This window comes from Chelmon rostratus, chromosome 13 (genome assembly GCF_017976325.1).
Source record: "Chelmon rostratus isolate fCheRos1 chromosome 13, fCheRos1.pri, whole genome shotgun sequence".
NCBI lineage: Eukaryota > Metazoa > Chordata > Actinopteri > Chaetodontiformes > Chaetodontidae > Chelmon > Chelmon rostratus.
Window position 1 is genome coordinate 24,692,907 of NC_055670.1, and position 22,239 is coordinate 24,715,145.

Here is a 22,239-nt window from a genome sequence, read left to right on the forward strand (position 1 = left end):
GAAACGAGAATTCATTCACATTTTCTTTTGCCGATTTTCTCGAAATTCAGTTTAAATTTGCAGAACAAACCGAACCGATACTTCTCCCTCCTCATGTCACAAGTTTCCTGTATCTACCAGTTGTGAGCATAAATCTGAGGGGTCGTGAGATGCTTCACAGGAGAGGAAAGAAGAAAATTAGGCTTGTTTTTACTTCTTCTTACTTCTCTCTTCTTTGTTGAAAATTAATGTAAATTAAAGTTTCTCAAACAAATCGTCTGTTTTTCTGATCAAATGTTTTAAGACAAAGGTTCAATCAAAGCAACTACATGTTCCAGTAAACTGCCACAACAAGAATGAAAATAAGACAGATTAAAGCTATTTGGCAAAACTGGGATGTAAATCACACAGAAAGACTCAGGATGCCTTAAACGCTGCATGCTGATAATTTGCCGGAACTGTTGGTCACATCTCAGATTTGAGCTTTCTAGCACTTGTTCAGCAGAAGCTCGTCACGGATCGTCCTAAATGACTGAATTAATCAACCTCAAGAGCTGCTTGAACGGTCTAAATCACTGGAAATATGCTTCCTTATGTCAACAGACGAGAAAACACAGGACCATCTGTGATCATAATGTGGTCATAAGTGGAGGGCAGGGGTGGTTAGGAGAGGGTCCCTCCATTCAGGTGAACCTGACCCTCAGACCTCAACCCTTACATAACCCAAGGACACATGTCGTGGAAATAGGGCAAATATGACCCCGAGCTTTATAATTGGACAACCGGTTGAAACCTGCTTAGAAATAACAACATGGGAAGATGATAAGGCTCTGCGTCTGTTGAAGAAGTGTGTGTGTGTGTGTGTGTGTGTGTGTGTGTGTGTGAACGCAGTACCTTGCTGCCCGTGAGCTGTGCCAGGTGGGGTTTGAGATCCTCGCCAATCACGGAGTAGATAGCCACCAGACAGAACACGCTGGCCTTGCGAACGCTGCTCTCTGTGTTGTCATAGCCCTGCAGAGAGACAAGGCAGCATCAGGCACCACACGCATACCAACATGCACGCACACACACACACACGAGGGGTCAGCAGGAACGTGGGAGGAGTCGCAAAGAGTGCAGAGTACACGCAAACATTTCCAGGGACAAATAAGGCAAATAATTCCCAGTGTCCAAATATGAACATTGTCCAAATAAGCCTTTCTGGAGCCGACAGGGATGTTTCTGCTCTGTCTGCTGCCTGACAGCCTGCTTCTGCGTTATTTAATCCAAAAGAATCAGGACCAGCATTTAACAGTGTTGTCTAGCAAGCTATGTTTATTCAAATTTCTTAAAAGTATGTTTTTATTTGCAAGTTTTATAAAATTCTGAGGCTGTGAGTGTCCAATCACAACTAAAGAGAAGACAATTTCAGGGTTTTTTGAGCAACTAATAGAACTAAATTCAAATTCATTCCATCTGTAATCCTTTAAAATGCGTTGATATAACAATGCAAACGTGTACTTGTTTGAAAACTCTTGCTGCGTCTGAACTAACAGCTTTTAGCCTCAGACCTGCAGGAGTCCAGGGATGATGTCGGGCAGCAGCTGCAGTAAGGAGTCCTTGGTGATGCGTTCAATGACTTTGGTTTGCATCTTGATGGCAGCCAGGTTGATGGGGTAGTCGGCCGTCTGCACGATAGGGCACAGCACCTTGATGCACTGCTCGGGGTGGATGGAGCCGGCCAGGGTGGACGCCGCCTCCTCGGCTGCACGCACCACCTAAAAGCACACGAATGCACAAACGTTAAGATCAACAACGTGTGGACAGAAAGACAGAAAGATGGCGTTTGAAGAATTGATCAGCGGGCATATTCCATCACAGAGAATTCCTTATAGAAACCTCTGAATGGAATTAAATATCTAAAGCAATTTCTCTGCAGGAAAATGACTAAAACACAGAATATATCATTTCGGATGTTGTATTTTTGATGGATTAGTTCAATTTGTTTTCCGGATGAACACCTGAATCCTTGTCCCAAACTGTGCATTACTATTGATCTGGATGTGTCATCACAGGGGAGTCTATCTCTGTCTATTTGGTGTATTTCCAATTTGTTATCAACATCTGATCTTTGTTTACCCACTCTGTGTACCCGCTGCACACCTGACCGTCCTGGTAGGAGGATTTCTCTCTAAGTAACCCTCAGTGTGTGTTCCTGAGTGAAGGGTCAAAGGTAGGAGTTATTGTGTTCAGCTATTATTACTCCTCTCATATTGATAACCAGACTATCTTAATGATGATGGTACTGTGAGCAAACAGTCAGTAACCTTTTGAACTGTCTGAGGCATGCCATATATGGTGTTATTATAGTATTTATTAGATATTAGCATGGGTGTGGTGCTACACATATTCTATAAAAAAAGAATACACGTATGTAAGTAAAGCTTTATAAATAAAGTACTTTGAAAGTAACTTATTGAGAGACTCCTCTATTTAAAGCTGAATCTTTTCTTTTATATCAATAATAGATCAGATGACTGTAAGTCATGTGACCAAGCTCTCGACTGAGCCATTTAGCCTCTTTTAGCTCATTGTTTTGGTTTTCCGGCTCACAGTTGGCAACTGGCTGTGAACACTGTGGAGCCTTTAGAGGCTAAAGAGGCAGATTTTTCCCTCAGGAGTTGGTAGAGACCAAAACAGAGCTAAAAAGAGAGTGAAAACACGGCTCCAAATGAATGCTAATGTTGCTCTGTGTCTGCCAGAAGTACAAACAGGCAACGATTTGCTGACACATAATCCATAACGTCCGTATGTCAATGTTCAGCTTGTTTCGCTGCCCCCAAATGAAAAAAGCAGCTTTGAAATTGCAGTGTATTGTCCTTGTTTTACATGAAGCTGTGTACCTCCTTGTGAGAGTCTTTGTGAGCCTCCAGAGTCTTCATGATGGTCAACTCAGCGTAGTTCTTGAAGCGGGCCGGCTGGTTCCTCAGTATTTCTTTCAGCACACGCAGGGCGAGGGCTCGGATGGTGTGCTGGGGGACGCAGTGGCATGAGCAGCCAGTTAAAAGTTGACAAAACCTGATTTTTCATACTCAAATCGTTGCAGAACATTTCCACGTATGTACTGATCCTAACAGGTGTGTGCTAAACTCAGTGGAAAACAATATCACACACACATTTACACAGTTTTATCATATGATAATGAGCAAACCTCTACAGAGGCACACACACACACACTCAGAGATAGACGACGTACATCTTTATCCCCGAGTGTCTCCAGCAGGAGGAGGAGGATGGTTTTGAAATGTTCATCCCACACAGCCAGGCTGTCCTCTCGCGTGATCTTCAGAAGCTCCACCAGGGCACCTTTACGCTCCTCAGAACGCTCGTTGTGATTGGACAGTTCCTTAAGCAGGTCCGCTACCAGGTCTGAGTGGTCCTGACCGACTGTTACACATGAAAAACAGAGCTGCTGACATCTAGCTATGATCCAAAAACAATCCAAACTTAGTAGAATTCGGTTCAATTGGTCATTGAATTTGGCATCAATCTTCATTCATCTATTTCCAATATATGTTAAATATTCTCCTGTATTCTGTCTGCCATGTCAAAACAGATGCACTTAAATAAAATATATAAAGTGACATGACATGCCAAGATGGACACTGCATTGCTTTCTGTGTGAGAAACAAATCTCTGAGTGCACAACAAAGTTAACAGCTAGGTATGCAATGCAAGTCTGAAGTCAAGGCACTAAAAACAAATGTCTGCATACATGTGTTAGTCAGCAACTCTGGAAAAGGCTGCTGATAACTGAATGTTGTGGAGTTCAGCATGTTAGCAAGTGTCAGATTCACCATCCCTCTCTCCCACTGTCCCACTCTCTCATTAGACAGCTACTAACATAACCACCCAAATGGCACATTAATTACGGAGAATGAACGTTAGTAAAAGCATCAACCTGCCGGCAGGTTCTGCACTAAATGCAGGGAAGGTTTGAGTTAGTGAACACACAGGTTAGCATGAAAAAATGGTGATGGGAGTTGAGAGAGTGGAGCGAATAATGCAAACACACAGGATGGGTGAGTGGAGTAAAGGCGGAGTCAGTAAATCAGTCAGACAGTCGTGCAGTCCAGTCAGTCAGTTTCTCAGAGAGTCGGGCAGGGGAGGCATCTTTACCAGGAGCAAAGACCTTGGGGAGCGTCATCTTGTTTTCGCCACTTTCCTGACGTCGGCCTGGAGAGGGGGGAGGTTAAGGAGGGATGGAGGTGGAGGTGGGGAGGTGGGGACAGAGGGGAGACGGGAGGGTGCAGAGCAGAAGGATGCGATGACGACAACGATAACTGACGCACGGCCTGTATCTAACAGAGGAGCTGCAGACTCACAACACGTTTGTGGAAAACATACCGCAAAAAAAAAATGCTGTATATGTTTGTACATTACTGCGATGAACAGCGGCAGCCACACACCACACCAACTCCTCACCTGTTTCATTCACTTCATTTAGCTTTCTTTTTTAGCCCGATGCTCAAAGCACACATAAACAAAGATATAACAACTGGACACATGTTCCCCCTGCAGGGAGGGGCAGCACTTTCTACTGTAATTTTTGTTATTATCTTGTTTTTGATTCTGCTGTTTTGTTATTTTTTATAACATTACATTTCCGCAATTATTGTAGCTTTATTTTAAAGATTAGGTCTCGCTGTAGTCTACCCCCCTGTGTGTCTGACTGTCCTGATCAGACACTGCATGCTGTCTGCTGCAATAATCCCATCGCCCAGTGCTACAGAAACACACCGTCACTTTTCACACCATCGCATGAACTCACAGTCTCGGAACTGCTCCACGTCATCGTCAAACACGGCCTCCTTCAGGGCGCTCTTGTCGTATGTACAGATGGTTTCTCCGTAGCCATAAGGCGCAAACTCGCGGCTCCGTGGCCCGGAGAAGGAGCGAGGTGATGGCGTGTTGAGGAGTGAGGTCTTGTTGTCCAAGGCAGTGCGACCCCCTTCCACCATGTCCAGGCCCAGGCGGGCATCAGAGCCAGGAGAGGACGCCATGCCTTCTCTTCCCGCCTGTAAGAGAGAATAAGAGGGAGGATTAATGTCATTATGGTTCTATGCAAAACCTACAGGATCATAAATGAGCTTTAAACAGCAGAACTTCTATGCATTTACACAAGAAATCTGAATATTAGACTCAGTTATGCATGAGGAAGGGACACATGAGGGGCCCAAAGGAGGAAACTTGGTTAAGCTAGCCTACTGCTGCACGCTGAAATCCGTCACATGTTTAATGGACAGCAGTATTGCAGTCACAGCTTCTCTGTCACAGCTTCAGATGCACTTTGGAATAAGCTTTTGCTCTGAAGCGTGGATTTGTCCCCATCTGTTACAATGACAGTGATACTCATCTCTTTCTGATGCGCTGAGTATGAACAGCAGGAATGAGTACAGCAAGAAAATCCTTTGAGATTTACATTTAGAGACAACTGCTTGAATTGTGATCAAAACCAAAATATGATATAATGTGACAGTGGTGCAGAGAAACGATGCAAGAGGTGCCCTGCAATGTCGGACAGAGGCTTCCGACTCAAAAACCGACGCAGCAGGAATATTCAGGAAAACGCTGCTGGATGAAAATGTTCCGACTCACAGCATCGTCCCTCTTGCCGTCCTGTCTGATTGGCTCGTTCAGGTCCTCCTGGCTCCGGTAGCTGAAGCTCTGGATGGCCTCGGTGACGCCACGCAGCGAGCTGTAGATCTCGTCCGAGTTCATGTTCTCGGTGTCATACTCCATCATGCTACCGGACACACAGACACAGAAATAAATACAGACTGGGTTTATATAAAATGCATTCCTGAAGAAAATACACAGGCATGCATTTGTGTTGCCGGCATGCAAAATGCTTTAGCATCAGCGCTTTTCACACACAACAGATTAGTAATTTGGTCTATTTTATCTATTTGAATTGGACACACGCCACCTTTGAAGAAATGTAAAATGATTTCTTCATCTGATTAGAGATGATGAGTCTTATGCATTCAGTGAGAAACTGAAAACTTAAAGATTCGCTCAGCTGGGTTTTGAAAAAGGGAATGTGGATAAGGACAAGGATCAGGGTCTGGCTTCCTTCAGGGAATAATCTCCTTTGTGTCTCAGCCCGCCTCATTACCTGGGTGAATATGCTCTGCGCAGGACCCTTAGGGAGGGGGCAGCAGGGGTGGAGTGGGGCGGAGGAGGAGGAGGAGGGGCGGGGGGGTGCTTTGACAGTCCGTCGACACCCCAACCCCATAACCGACTGTTGCCACAGCGCAGCCGGGAGGGAAGGATGCGCAGACAGGGATGAGAGAGTGAGGCAAGGAGGATGGAAATCACCAACAAGACGGGACAAGAGAAGGGGGAGAAAGAGAAAAACAACACGAGTGCAAAAAGAGAGAGAGAGAAAAGACAAAAAGAAACCAGTCTGAGCTTTAAGGTCAAGGGAAAGTGTTAATCTAGAGGAGACTATTGGAAAGTAGCAGAATCCCACAAAGCCAGCTTCATGTAAAATGAAATTCCTCCCATCAAGACTGAGGGAGCATTTTCCTCATGTTTTAGCCAAAAGATCTCAACGTCAAGTGTCCTTCAGGTTCAACTCGGGTATTAAATAGCTCCATTATCTGTGTTTATGGGTTTCTGCTTGCAGAGAAAAGGGCTGTACAGTGCCTGAAGTGAATGAGCTGCTCAGAATTAAACTCTATTTGAAGGAACTGAAATGATGAGTCACAGGAAGCGTTACACGAGCACAGGAGCGAGTAAAAAGGCCAAAAATTTCAATGTTCCTCCTGTTCTTTGCTTTATAGAAACATCTTCATATGCAACAACATCAAAGAGCCTGTTATCAAATGTTTTACAGCACCAATTGAGTCTGAGGCAGTAAATCTTTTATTAGCTGCGTGGGTAAGAGGTGTTTGATCTGCAGAAAACAAAGCTTCTTTATTTCTACCTGAAAATGTTCAGGGAAAGGATGTGCTTTAACCTCTCTGAGCAACTCACTCGTTGTCACGCTCCTACCAACGCGCCTGTCAGGCGGTGCGTTAGTTCAACTATAAAAGGCGGCAACAGCAGCGGTAGCCACAAGGTTAAACCAGAGCCAAGCACTTGGACAGGAAATGTGCTGCAGATAACACTTTCAGAACAGGTCGGTGATTAGCTACCTTGGCGATAGTCCTCCGTGGGAACAGTTTGTTGGGGAGGTGAGAGGGCTGGTTCTGCTGGGGGTGTGACGCTGCGGCGTCCGACCAATGGTGTTGCTCGGAGATCCCTGGAAGGCATGGAAACAATGATGAATCTAAATGTGGCAACGCTGCAGTCTGATGGTTCCTCTGATCTATGATCGCCTGGCAGGGGTTTACTACTGTCTGGCCACCATTTGAGGGTTGGCACACAGACTTTCATCCGAGCCAGGCTTCTGTACGACTAGCATCAAAGACGGCGGCGTTTCATCTGACTTACCACACTGCTGCTGGTGTTGCTGGAGTTCTTCAGGTGGTTGTGCAGAAGTTTGGTGGCTCCGTCCTGGAAGGTTTTGGGCAGAGCTCCCAGCAGCATGGTGAACTCTGGGGTGTTGAGCTCAAACAGAGCGATCAGCACCACCTGGGCGGCCTGGAGGTGGTGAAGTACAAATTGTAGGTTAGGATGGAGGATGCAAACAGTTTAGAAAGAGTAGGTGGTTTCCGTGGTTTCAGAAGCACCTTAATCATGTGTGGAGATGTGACTGAATTTTCAATTGTTGTATTATTGTTATTAATGTATTTTAAAGCTGTGATATTTGACAATTGTCCACATGATCAGCATCTATAAAACTACAGAAGACCAATCTGATGCAAAGGTTAAAGGTCCAAACTATTCTGAAACCATGGAAACCAGCTTTTCAGCTCCACAGTGCATTTCTTGGTAGAATAACATCTGCATAAAGCCTGTAGAAAGAAACTGTTGAAGGTGAGTGTTCAAAGCTGCATTCAGTGGAAAAAACTAATGACGTCCACAACTATTCAACAACATGGACACTGTTTCAGTGTTGCAACATGCAGGTGTGTCCAGATCAAACTGGAAGTGGGCTGTAGAAAGTATTTGTTGATATTTAATGAGACCAAGGTGAAGATTTGGCTCATCAGAAAGTATTAAACTGTATTAAGACATAAACTAAAGGCGAAATTGGCTTAAAGTGTTTCACATTTGAAGGACACTTTCTTGTTTTGTTTTTTTTAGCATGCATACATTTAGAAACATGATGCAAATGTGAAATATAATGTTGCAATGGGAGCTAATTAGTTAGCGTTGGCCTACACATAAGCATGTTTTGTCTAGATTTGTTTGCATCATGGTGAACCTGCACTGTAGCTGCCAGCAGGTCCTGAGCGCTGTAAGCTCTGATCATGTACAGACAACAATAACTGAGATTTACTTTGATACTAAAGAAAAATCTACATTTAATGATCATGAAGCAAAATCTGAGTTTATCAGAAACATCTGCTTTAAGTGATTTCCGAGTGGATTCATGGATGTTTATTCTTAATAGACTTTCAGTGATATCATAGATATGAACATTACCGTAATGAGCTAGTTCAGCTGATTTCAGCAGTATGTGTTCACTGAGACTCTGAATATAATGTATCAAAAGAGCGATTGACTAATAATCTGATTACTATGAGTATAATTATATATATCGGGCTTGCAAAGTCATGTGTGATGAGTTTGACAGTGGCACAACAGCTGTATTGGATTGTACAGATGTACCTAATAAAGTGGACACTAACCGTATATTTCATAACTATTTCATGGTGATTAAAAAGTGACTTTATGTGGTTTTCATTGTGTGTCGATAAACACAAGTTCTATTGTTTGTTTCTTGACATCTAGCGTGAAATCTAGCTTTTGTTTCTATTGAGTTTTAATATGCTTCCTGTGTGTTGCTTTGGACAAACATTGAAACATAAATTAATCTCCTCATGTCTCACTGTTGAATACTGTTACTTGGCACCAGATATTCAGATACAGCAATCTTACTACAGACCTGAGCTGAACTACTTTTAATTCAAGTCTTAGGAATCTCTCTTCTTGTATAACCCTCATTCCAAAAATGTTGGGAGTCTGTGTAAAACATAAATACAACAGAATGTGTTGATTGGCTAATCCTTTTTGACATTTACTCAATTGAAAACAGCACAAAGTCAATATATTTAATGGTTAACCTCATTAGCTTCACTGATTTATGTAAATATCTGCTTAATCTGAATCTGATGCAGCAATATGTTTCAAACACGTTGGGACAGGAGCAACTAAACACTGGGAAAGATGTGGAACGCTCCAAAAACACCTGTTTGGAACATTCCACAGGTAAACAGGTTGATTGGGTATGAAAGGAGCATCCTGGAAAGGCTCAGTTCATCTGCTTGCGTTCTGTTTTTATTTACGTCTTACACAGCCTCCCGACTTTTGTGGAATCCGGGTTGTACAATAATGAACGTTAACAGCATGCAGGTATGCAGGTGGATGAGAGGTTGTTAAGGTGAGTCAGACAAACAAAAAGTGTTAGGCACACAGTAGTAACAAAACAGCATTCTATCGATGTTGAGCAATAAAACTGGCCCAAAGGTCCATTCATACAAGGCAACAAGCATTTCCTGTCATTTGGAAAAATATCGAAGTTAAACCGAAGTCTTTTCTGGTTGCACAACAAGCTCAATCTGTCTGGTGAGTGATCGATTTGCAAGGCACAGACCGATTTTTAGGTTATTACAGCAAAACAGCTAAAGCGTAAATGGTAGAGGTGAGTGAGACTCTGGAGTTTTCGTGGTCTTGAAGGTGTTGGTTAGGCACCGGGCAGGCGGGGCATTGCGTGCTTATCGTGTCGTGTTGTGATTGGCTGTTGGAGCGGGCTCTACCTGCTTACACCTTTCTTCCTGGTTGCCCTCAGCGGACAGTAAGGCTGCAGTGCTGGACCTGCCAGCTAGCTCCTCGCTCACCCAGTTATGAAGGGTCTGGGGCACAGTGGCAAGGCAGAATGGGCATTACATCATGACACAGGTCCTCCACCATCACATATGGATGCAGTCCTGAAGCAATCTTTCATAACAAACCATCCATCTTCCCACACAATGGATATTTGCACGCGTGAAAGCAAAGTAAAGTGAGGATTGCTTTCAGCGGCAGACACAAAGACTGTAACCTCATAGATTCATCATCACCCTGCCCGCAGGTCAGGCGCTGATTTGAAACTAAGTGAGGATTTCATTTTGAAGAACAGCAGTGGAAAAACAAACAGAAGGGGACACAGAGGGAGAACATATGACGTGCATCAGACAAGGGGAAGATAATGGGCCGTTGACCCAAGGCCATCACACGGAGAGTGCCGGTTATCAATGTTTACAACTGCTGCTCCGCAAACATTACAGGCCGAAGAATTCAAACGAGAAAAAAAAAAAGTGTGGAGGTATACAAGATGCCACTGGCTGTCGAGTGCATCCTCTGATGAACGGACGAGCAAAAACGTTATCTCCGAGGGGCGACAGATAATTCACCCCTGATGTCACTCTATTTTACGTAACTTCATACTAAATAAGCAGTTAGCTTTGCAATAAGCTTGCTCAACCACATGTTAACCTTATTTTATAGTTTAGTATGCCATAACTAACTGGTGATGAATATAATAAAAGAAAAGATGGCTTTGATGTGAGATTTAAAGTGTCCTCTTTTCATCAAGCTTGACATATAAGAATTCAGCTGTGGGAGCTAAACCTCCTCCCTTCACACCTAAAATAGCCATTTAATATTCTCATAAAAAGGCAAAGTTAAAAACATGTACTGAATATATTCCTCCTACTTAAAATAAGAACAAATTCATAAAAAGGGAATAAAGAAAGACTCAGACATTATTCTGAGGCAAATTTTACATTCAAGGTTTTGTCTGAGGAGAGAGTTTCTACTGTCAGTGCTGAACAACCGGACAAACCGATCAGGACCTACCTTCCTCACATCAGAACTTTTGGGTTCAGTGGTCCAGGTGATGATGCGAGACACGGCCAGGCGCGTCTCGCTGGAGTTGACGAAGTCCGTCGGGTCCATCTGCCGAGCCAGAGACTCGATGTACTTCAAAATGGCCACCTTAACCTAAAGAGACAACAGACGTTCAGCCACACGTCTCACTTTACATCAATCACACTAACCAATCAAAACCAGTCTCTCATTTTACTTCACCTTGAGATTCGGCGTCTGAGTCTGATCCACGATGAACCTCATCAGAATGTTGAACTGTTGGTCGAATGGGAACGACTCCCTGACAAACATGAAGAAAACAGAAGTTCACTTTTTCATTGATATTGTGCATCCAGATTCATCTGCTGGTTATTTTCACGATTCACCGTTAAGTCTGTAGGTCAAGAGGTCAAGAAACTGTGAAAAATGCTCATCACAAAGTAACGTCTTCAGATTGCTTCCTTTGTCCAACCAACAGTCCAAAAACAACAGACTCTTCACTGACGATCATACGTGACAAAGAAAATCAGAAAATCTTAAATTTAAAAGGCTGGAACCAGCAAATATTTGGCATTTTTACTGAAAAATGACTGAAACAATCAATTCTCAAACCAGCTGGCTATTGATTTTCCTTCCACTTATTGTTGCGGCCAAGCTGTAAAACAGATCTCAGACAGGTTTCTGCTGCTCGCACAAACAGTTTTAACTTGTACAGCAATACGACTGAAGGATTTTGAAGGTGTTGCGTCTGATTGGTTAACTTTCATTTCAAGACGGACAAAGAAGAACAAAGGTTGCCTTCTATACAAACTAAATAGGTTAATGGAAAACTCATTTCCAATACGAAACATCTTCCTATCCACTGGAAATGCACAACAGCCACTAATCTTTGCCGTCCCCTCACTGTGACCTGCACAGACCTTGTGATATCCAGGGCCTTCTGGACTTTGGCCTGGACGGAGCCCAGCAGATCTGCCCCCATCTTCTTCAGCAGCTGAGTGAGCAGCACAAAAAGCCAGTCCTGCAGGTCCTCCCTGTGTACCGTGATGAAGTCCACGAGCGTCTCCAGGAACATGCTGAACACCTGAGGGCGCGTGCACAGTTCAAACCTTTACGACACGACGCTGCATGATCTGACTTCAATGAGACGAAACTGCTCGTGTTAATGCTTTTATTAACATGGATGAAAAACACACTTACTCTCTGTTGTTAAATCCACAGCAAGGCAGACCATGCAACAAGAGACACTCCATTAGTTTCATGTCAGTCACAGCTCCCTTTTTATTGTCCATTTGTTCTTTTCTCCTTTTTTCTTAAAATTCTTGCTATTATTGCTGTCTGTAACAACATAATTTCACCAGCGTGGGATCAATAAAGCTATATCTTATCTTATCACCAACATTTATTGCTGCATTTTGGATGCCTTTACACTGAAGTCATCATTAGTTGTGCAGTTAGTACAGTTCATCCTCTTTACCTTGCTATGTGGATCTGCAAACATCCTTGTGAAGATCTCACAAAGCCTCTTCAGCTCCACTCGGCTGCAGAGAAGAAAAGCACACAGGAAGTAAGTAAAGCATGGTGGGGTCCGCCACAAGTGCTACACAGCCTCAGCCATTTGTCAGCCACTGTTTTTTCAGCATTGCAAAGACACGACACATACTTGAGGCAGGTAGTGTGCCCCATGTTGGAAAAATACAACGCACAGCACATCTGATAAAAACAGTTTTCCTAATATCATCAGGTATTCAGACGTGAGTGTATCCCACAGTTCACCTTCGGCGCTACACCCGCCCAGCTGTGGGCAGTAATGCACCTTTAAGCAGGTTTTAGGACCGATAAATGACATGTGCTTTTCTGTCATTGAGCATTGACTCCTGTAAAGAGTAACTAGAGGCAGGAAAGTATCTATGTTGCCATAGAGACAGCTGCATGCTCTCTCTTACAGTATGTCCAACAGCTCAGAGTTATTACACAATAACATCTCCTTTAACTGAGAGATGACAGATGACACACAGCTGTAGCCTTCGGTCACACTTGAGCGAGCTGGACAGTACCAAAGCTCACACTTCCTCTCTGGCACGTTTTCACACACCTCAGTATTCTTTGGCTCTTGAGCAGATTCTGCAGGCCCAGCAGACCCTCCTTCCTCTCTGACCAGTTGGAGCTGGCGCAGTGGTTCAGGATCTCCGCCACATCCTCCGTCTGGCGCAGGTAATGGGGGATGCCTCCATTCCTTGAGCCATACGAGCGCTCCGAGCAGGCGCTGGACGCATCGCTGTTGGCGTCATCATCTGAGTACATGCCCGGTGATTCATACCTCCGCCTCAGTGGCTTCCTCTGCGGGAGAAAGAAGAACGTGAAGGAGATGTAAGACCCACAGTGTGAGACCTACATGTTAACCAAGCTCTGCAGGAAAAGTGCTGTGGCAGATGAGGCAAGAATCTTTGACACAAGGTCGCCAGCTGCAACAGGTAGCCATGCACTTTTCTGCAGCTTTTCTTCTGTGGATGCCACTTTTAGGTTCAAGGTTAAGTTTCATACGTATGAACACAGTTGTGTGTAAGCAATTCCTAAATTAAAAATCAACCATTTCTTTGTTTTACAAAAATATCAGAAGCCAGTCAAGCGGTGCCACAGTAAGCAAAGGTCTGACTACAAATGCAATGCAGTGGGGGGCACTTCAAACAGTGGAGCGTATTTAATTTCATGGACGTCTGAAAAAACAATCATGTGAATAATGTACGAAAACAATGAGGTTCAACACATTAATATCACAATGTGGAAATAAAAACTTTGCTGTGGTACCACAGATGCAAGCAACTGGGATGCGATGGACATAAACATTCGAGGTAAAATGAAACAAAAAATACAGAAATAAATCAGGGGTGGAGGGGTGTCAAGAGCCAATGTAATGAGGCAAGCTGCATTACTGTTCTCAACTTGATTAGTGCGTGATAAATGAACAGTGTGTAAAATGACCAACTACCTTATTCCTGGAGTCTCCTAACAGCTGAAATGGTAACAAACAACCCAGAGGGAAAGAGGAGAGAGGGAAGGTTTAAAGGGGGAACAAAGAACAAGTACAGTCCTTCTTCAAAAGAGGACAAAAAGTAGACATTTCACCTTTTAACTGACGATGTGACTGGTTGAGATTAGCTTCATTATGAGCTTTGAACATAACGTTTCCATTAAGCCATTAAAAGTCTGCAAAGCATCCTTTAAGAATCACCTGACTGGTGTGTCAGAAAAATAATAAAATAAAAACTGTTGGGAATTGTCACAGAACACTCATTAGTCTCAGCGCCTTTTTAAAACTCATCAACCTTCAACTGAGCAACTACTTAAAATATGTGTTGTGATACTGTAGCAATGGGAGCAGTATCCTGTCTCAGTTAGCGAGAATCAGGCAGCTTTGAAGTCTATAGAAAATGTTGTGCTTGGTTTTATAACAAATTACAACAAACTTGTTGTACATCTCTCCTGAAAGCAGAAATGCCACAGCAGCTTACCAGAGCATCAGCAACCGCTGCCTCCACCTCTGTGCCGGTGTTGAGGACCCTCATGGCGTTGACTGACGCAGAGATTCTTGCTTGGTGAATTAAACCATATCGGTCTAAAAGATTGGTGGGAAAAGAAGGTAAAGGAAGACGGTGAGTTAGGCTCACTGATGTAGAGAGAGTGGCCACTGTAACTTACCTGAAAGGACAAAAGGAAAAGGTTCTCACTTTTGTTACCACACAAAGAAAGTTACAATTTGAATATGAAGCAATGCACTACAAATGAATGAGCTGAAAAGAGGGGAACATTCTCAAGTGCCCAACCACCAAAAGCAAAATGAACAGATACAAGTTCCAAAAGAAAAACGCAAATAGAGGATGAAGAAGCGCTGGAAAATTTTGCAGCTACGCCGTTTCCCTGAAAGGTGACAGATGTAAAGCACCAAAGAGGAAAAACCACAAATATGAGCCCGTCTGTTAAAATTACAACAAGAGAGCCACAATTCACAAAATACAAAAGATGACAAGTTTAAATTAAGTAAAAGCAGGCTGAAAGGCTATAGATCACAATTCCATGAAAATCAAAGTAAAAATGACAATAGTACGTATAAGGCACTGAAAACGAAAAAGTGGTGACAAGCAGATGACATAATGTCTCCATTTACATGCTAACAATTACAGCTTATCCTTTCTTACCTTTCCTATTGCTAAATACTGAATAAAATGCTCAAAAATACTCTGGAGCGAACATAAAGTAATGGAATGACGGATGCCGCCTGCAGTCACATCACTTAACACAACCACTGACGCATGCTGGTTCTACTGCCTAAAAGATTTTTGGGGGGTTGAACCGAGAGGGACTGGGAGGTCTGGGCATGCAGGTCACCTGACTGGCTGTGGGGGTCGGCTGTGGAGAGAGCGCTGGTTGAACGGGAGTGACGTCGGGAGGCTGCAGGGGACAGCAGAGGTGGGCAACATCCGGACCGGGGGGTTAGTGTGAGACACTACAGGGTTAACGCCAAACTCTAAGATCAGACTCAGGCGCCATTTTCACACTGCTGCACCATCCATCAGACTCATGTTCTTGTTTACATGTTGAAAAATAAATGATATCAGGATTTACATCAACTCTTGACTTGCAGAAAAGGGTGGGCTTCTGATGTGTGAAATAATACTGAAAGTAATAACCTGCTCATTTCACAATGCTCGCTTATACATAAACTAAAGTGTGTGGGATTTAGTGACATCTAGTGGTGAGATTGCAGATTACAACCAACTGAATACACCTTGCTTCACCCATCCCTTTACAAGGGTAGAGGAGAACCTATCGTACCTGCAAAACTCACAAAAATGCAAGAGCAAGTGTTTGGTTTGTCCATTCTGGGCTACTATAGAAACATGGTGGAGCAACATAGCGGACTCCATGGAAGACAACCTGCTGATTATAACTAAAACTAACTTACTAAAATGAGATACTAGTTGTCCCTGCAGGGTGAAAAGTTTGGATATACAATCCAGTACACTGTAGTTGGGCGTGATCCATTATTCATGACCTAACATTACATTCCACCACTTTGTCCCTCATGACAAATAAGAAATCCACAGATAAGGAGAGGGCAGAGCAGTGTGCCACTCTGCTTCACCTGCTGTTCTAACATAAATGAGGTCTGATTAGAACTGAACATTGAGGCACTTTCTCAATTCTATTTCAAGACTGTAGAGTTAAAAAAGGACCGAGTCAAATCTCTGAGACTGACAGTCGATAGGAATATCAAGTTAACCTGTGCTATGCTAACAGCACTATCAGCAGCCCCTATGCTTAACTCTAAAGCACAGACATACTTCTCAGCTGCTGCTTTACAGATTCATTGTGGATGAAGCACTGGCTGCAGAGTTATGTCACAGGAAGTCACAGCACAGGAACTACAGTTGCAGCTTCTCTGCTGTGCTTCCTCTATGTCATCCCCAATCCTAATGATGGCACTTACACTTACAATTCAAACACATGGATCCAACTTGAAATAGTTCAGAATAAATAAGGTACACCTGAGAAGGGTACTTTGTCATTTATAAAAAACCCCAACAGGATCCAGAAGAGAAAAAATAAGCTCTATCCCCGAAACAGAACAGTGGTCTTCCCTAAACCCAGAGTCAGTGCATGCACAGAGAGAGACAGGCAGAGGTCGCATGGCCATAAGACACTACAAACAACACCTACAGCTACAGGGAGGCTCGTGTTAGCGTCTGGTACAGCCTGTTCGGCTCGGACACTCGCTGAGAGGTAGTCTGGACAGCTATTAGCTCAGCGGTACTCACCCAGAGGAGCGAAGCCCCGAGCGGGGCTGGTGTCGCGGCTGCTCTCGCGACTCGTGTCGCGACTGCAACCCTGACTCATGCTGGGACGGGGAATGCGGCTCCGGGCTAGCGTGCGGTAGGGAAGAGCAGCAGGAAGAAGAGCTTTACCACACAGGCTGGCTGTCAGGACAACAAGTTAGGTGGGAATGTCAGTGTGCATTCATGGAGGAACGTGGGTCAGAAATGAGGAACAGAGGAGGAGGAGAGGTTATGAGACAAGGAGACTAGAAGTATAAAGCCCTGCACACTGCACTGTACCTCCAGGATGCCACTTTCATTACAGCCAACAAAGTTTTAGATGAAACAAACAACAAACTGGTGACTTTGCTATTCTTAGCACTTTGTTTATGGCGGTGCTAAAATGAGGTTGGAATTTCAGGCTATGAGGTCATTAAAATCAAAAGGCTTTATTGCTTTGAACACATGAATGTGCTCACTAAACTTCATGGTAATTTGTTAAAGCGGTGATGAGAGACTGTGTGCATCAATTTGATATTTTGGTCTGAGGGAAAACAAGCCAGAAGAAAGGTTTCCTTCTTTGAAGCACAAGAATGTGCTCACTAAATTTCATGACTTCTACATTTGGATCATGTTTGTTGACAAATGCACATTTCGCCCCAAGAGGATGCTGGAGGGAAAATCACGGGTTACCACGACAGATTCCCGGCAACTCTGTTCAGATCTCAGTCTGGAGAAAAATATGAAGGGACGTACGGACAATCAACTGACTGACAGAACAATCAACTGCCATTGTCACCCAGGAGCCCTGCCGCTACTGGGGCCAAAATATAAAGATGGACTGAAGATGAAGAGAAGAAGAGTTTGAGAGTAACACAGAGACAGAAGCAGTGGCTGAATGCTGGGTGAGTGAGTTTAACTAACAGCATACTGCTAGTAAAGGTTAGACAGTCTGAACACTCCAAGAGCAACTCGAGCTTCTGTTAACGTGTGATTCGAAACATGAAAAAGGATCACAGAGTGTGTAACTTAGATATTGAGACAGCAACACATCAAACTGTGTTAAAAACAGCAGTAACAGAGGAACATAAACAGACCTGTAAACTGAAGAAAAATACACAATCTACAAGTATTCTACAGTTTTTTTTTTTCAGTGACACATAATGCAGCCAGTGCATGAAAGAAAACCAGCAACCTAACCTGACAAATGAGGAGAAGGATGTTAAATCAGACAGTCAGGAGGGGCGTGACCCTGCCTGCTGGGATCTACAGAGCCAGACAGTCATACGGTCCAGCAAACCACGCAGCGTAACCCAAAATGTGACTAACGAACAGGAACAATTCAATGCACTTTCAACCTCGGTTTCCAGTGAGAGAAAATATTTTTTACCGCCGGGTACAGACGTTTTCATGCCAGCTACTACAACACCTGTAACCACTGCTCGCTCTCAACCAATCAGACATGAGAATAGATCTCTGAGGAATATTTAGTTGAAGACTGAAACTATGCTGAAGTGTGTATGGTTCCATCACGATGAAAAGAGAAACAGCAGAAGAGAAAACCATCATAAATGTGGACGCTGTGGTGATCTGCGCTCTCTGCAGGGTCTCAGAGGACAAAACAGAAACAAGAGTTTATCTCTTTCTCAGGAAGTTAAGATAGAAAAGTCCAGTTTCACTTGCTTTTACTTATCTGCACAGGTGTTCCTGTGCTGCGTGGTGACGAGTGCACCTGTGTGGTTGGTGATGTGGGGCATGTGAGCGGTCAGAGTTTCTGAGCCTTGTCACAATACGTGCACATCTGAATGATGTGGGTTTGACAAGAAACAGGCGAATTAAAAGAACACCGTGAGATGCTGCATCTCAGTTTCTTCACCACACACTCACTGCCAAGCTCATGTAGCCAATGGAATCAACCAATACAATGAATGACGCATTGCTTACACAATCAGCATTCTTCATTTGGGGCATTTGTTAAGAAAGAAGACGGACAGAAGTCCTGCAGATCTACAGCAGCTTGTTTTTAAAGGAAGAGCTCGGCTTGTGCGCGCCGGAGCGCTGGCCTTACCGAGGCCCAGTCGGCTGGGGCTGGTCTCGCGGCTGCAGCCCTGGCTGCGAGGGATCCTGCTGCGCTTGTCTGCCGGCGTGGAGGAGGCCGACGCCGTGGCCCGAGGGATCCGGCCGTAGCTGCTGTGGCCGAGCAGCTTGCCTGGAGAGCTGGAGCGGCTGCCGGCTGTCGGGAGAGAAAACAAACAGACGCGTGTACCGGGGTTAGATAACACTCAGAGTGGCTGAGACGCTGGCTGGGATAAGGGGTAAGGAAGTGGTATAACCTTTGATAACATGCTTGGACTGAGTCAAATCTCAAAACTCAAGCCCAACGCTGTGTGGACAGTGCAGAAACATAAAAGGTAGCGTAGCATAACGTCTTCTACTTACATTAATCTCAGTGTATGTTGTGTATTTCATTGATTTAGTTCTATTTGAAGGTGAATGAACACTATTTTAGTGACAAAACAGTCTGGATGTCTGGATGCACAAATACAGATGTTACAGCCTGGATACACACAGGGTGAGGGGGGGAGGCTGGGTACATGTTCTAACTAACTGTGCTGTGGGGAGATTTTTACTGTGGCACCAGTCACCAATGGGAACACACAATGCTTCAACGGTGAAAACAAAGACTACAAAGACAAGAAAAAGGCTGACGACAAACATGTCCGACTCCAAACGGCTTCTCAAACTGTGGGGAAAAAGAAATCTGAACGTGATGAGTGGAGCATGCTGCTATTGTAGGTAGGAAACAAACGTGAAAGGCTAAAAGAATGGCGTGCAAAGCTCTGTGTGCTAGGGGGACGGTGCTTTGGGATGAGGCGTCTGGCTTGTGATTGGATGAAGCTGAGGCCTTACCACTGATGGGATTGGCTGATCTGGATCCTGGGTGATGGAAGCAATAGGCAGGACAGGGTGGAGATCGAAAACGGTCAAAATGAGACAGAAGGGGTTATTGAATTTACCCAGCATGCACTCTGGATGGCTGCGAACTTGTTAGCTGATTACTGACAGATCTCAAGAATATATCAATACTAACACACACTTATATACCTGAAAACACGAGCACACATACGGTGCATGCATGTAGGCACACGCACAAATACAGAGGATTTGTGAGTTTTCTGGGTGGTGCATGAGAAACATCACACACACATACGAGAAACAGCAGAACATCTAGTATGATCTCAAAGCCAGTGCAGACAAAGATCATACTGAAATGTGCGATTGTTATGCAGCACACACACTCAGAGCTGTGTAATGCTGAATGTGAGGAATGTGGCTGAAGAGCGGTTTCAATTCAGCTTCACTGAGTGAGAACAGGTGCGGGGTGTGTATACATACGCTGGGACTGGGAGACAACTTTGGCTCGGCTGCGCCCCCGACTGTCCACCACCGAGGTACTGGACCCGCCGACGCTGCCCGAGCTCTGTCTCCTGGTACGAACTCGACCTGGACGATAAGGGAAGGAGAGGGGAGAGAGGCAGCGGCAGTTCAATCCACATGAAATACTTAAACGTGGTCACCCCAACCCTGGACAGAGATGCTGGAGAAGAAAAAGTCTGGGGAGACAGAATGAAGAAGACCTGAATGAGGGGATAGAGCCCCCCCTGAAAACACACAGGAGGGAAACAGACAAACCTGGGTCCATTCGTATTTGCAAATAATTCTCAGCTTTGGTTTTGACCTGCAACCTTATTTCAACGTGGGCGGGGTTTGCCGTGTAAGCACAGTTTTGCTAATGCTAGCTACGACGTGATCACAGACTGTTGTTGTTTCATATCCCGCTTGTGTGCCTAAAGGTGCTAAAACAAACCACAAGAAATATTGGCAAACAGTTTGACCCAGGTCTGGAGAAAGATGGACAAACATTGAACATCCTTTGCAGCTGCCAATAATCTATGCTTGAAAAAGACCCTCCAGCCGTAGGAATACTCTGATGTCTTCACATCACTCACTTCTTACAATGACTACAAAAACACTTAGCTATTAAAATATGGTCAACTTTGCTAGCCTTCCTAGCTCAAACCAGGGGCTACTGCTAGCTGCAAGCTAAAATGGTAGCTTTAGGCTAGAGGTGCCCACTGGATAAGTGAAAAATGCTAACCAGTTGTTTTTAAGGTAGCAACGCAACACTGACAGAAACCTTTTCCTCCACACTGAGGGGGAGGTTTCTAGATAAATCAAAATTGATCATGTCAAGTTATTGCTACATAAAACACGCAGTGGGTCTGAAGCTGCTGGTCACGTTTAACAAGCAGCTTCATGATCGTAACGCAACACAACTCGACCTGAAACACACTTGATAACACAACCCAAAGAACACTTGTAATAAAAAAGCAGCCTTTGTCATATAAATAAAGGCAACTTTTATTTGGAGACATCTGATTTTGTGTTGCACACACGAGGCAGAAATAAACCTTTCTTCCCACGCTCACTTCTAAAGCACAAATATAAAATGTGAGGTGTGATAAAAGAAAGTCCACTGAAGGATTTTATGATAAGTTGGGGGCAAAAGCCAACTCACCCCGGTGAGATCTGGTTCATTACGGCGCACGCCAAAAACGGTGCCTGGAAATGGTGAGTGCGATAACAAGCTAAAAATAACAGTCTCCTTGAAGTGGAGAGGAAGTGTTACTCTGGGATAAAACTACAGTGTGTGCAATAACCTCCAGTTTATCATTGTGCAGAAGTACACCTGATCTTCTGCATGGTTTGATTTGCATTACAACTGACTCCAGAGCTTTCAGTAAAAAAGTGGACAAGCTTCTTTTGTTCCAATCAGAAAAACTGACAACTGGCTTATTTAACTAAGAAAAAAGTATCTGTGCTATGAAACCTTGGATGCTATCACGACACATGTGGTATGATTCTCATTACATTTCAAACCACATCATGTACACAGCAGAACAGGCCTGTGGATACTCCACATGACACAGCACAGTTAAAAGCTCGGGTAGGACGTCAAATTTGACACCCGTTTGACTCATGAAATGTTGACGTGCACCGACTGTCAGGAAGAGAGAAGGGAGAAAACAACAACCTTCTCAATCAACGTAAACACAGTCCTGCAGTGTGAAACATCAACGTCGGACTCGTAAGTTACAGAGTTGATGGACACGGTTGTTAGGTTACAGTCAGAGGAGGAAATCCATGCAGACAGTCCATGCAGAGTTGCACAGTGACGACCACTTGGGGGGATAAAGAGAGGAAAAGAGGGCAACGATGAAGAGAGGAAGGATGTAAACGTGTAGCCCGTGACAGCTGACAAAAAGACACTCATACGTCTTCACTTCCTTGCGTTTTGTGCCATCTGCACAAACACACACACACACACACAGTCTCACAGACACACAAGTCTTACCATCGCTTTTACCAGGAGTGCCATCTTTTG

At 44.2% G+C, this 22,239-nt stretch overlaps 1 protein-coding gene across 12 annotated transcripts in view; it reads right to left on the bottom strand.

Annotated features, from left to right (window-relative positions):
- Positions 1-22,239, bottom strand: part of clasp1a (cytoplasmic linker associated protein 1a) — a 78,867-nt gene that overhangs the window by 3,194 nt on the left and 53,434 nt on the right. For 2 of the 12 annotated variants that reach the window (XM_041950744.1, XM_041950754.1), the window contains 21 exons: positions 20,190-20,297; positions 18,862-19,026; positions 16,797-16,955; positions 14,493-14,596; positions 13,970-13,993; positions 13,076-13,320; positions 12,458-12,521; positions 12,181-12,183; positions 11,901-12,064; positions 11,203-11,281; positions 10,972-11,115; positions 9,891-9,986; positions 7,459-7,608; positions 7,161-7,267; positions 5,617-5,764; positions 4,790-5,036; positions 4,138-4,194; positions 3,215-3,405; positions 2,862-2,990; positions 1,530-1,736; positions 874-990 (listed from right to left, as the gene is read on the bottom strand). In XM_041950744.1, the coding sequence (XP_041806678.1) occupies positions 874-990; positions 1,530-1,736; positions 2,862-2,990; positions 3,215-3,405; positions 4,138-4,194; positions 4,790-5,036; positions 5,617-5,764; positions 7,161-7,267; positions 7,459-7,608; positions 9,891-9,986; positions 10,972-11,115; positions 11,203-11,281; positions 11,901-12,064; positions 12,181-12,183; positions 12,458-12,521; positions 13,076-13,320; positions 13,970-13,993; positions 14,493-14,596; positions 16,797-16,955; positions 18,862-19,026; positions 20,190-20,297 (2,708 nt within the window). The remainder of the gene's footprint in view (positions 1-873; positions 991-1,529; positions 1,737-2,861; positions 2,991-3,214; positions 3,406-4,137; positions 4,195-4,789; positions 5,037-5,616; positions 5,765-7,160; positions 7,268-7,458; positions 7,609-9,890; positions 9,987-10,971; positions 11,116-11,202; positions 11,282-11,900; positions 12,065-12,180; positions 12,184-12,457; positions 12,522-13,075; positions 13,321-13,969; positions 13,994-14,492; positions 14,597-16,796; positions 16,956-18,861; positions 19,027-20,189; positions 20,298-22,239) is intronic. The other 10 variants (XM_041950746.1, XM_041950749.1, XM_041950755.1 and 7 more) reach the window with 10 other exon arrangements.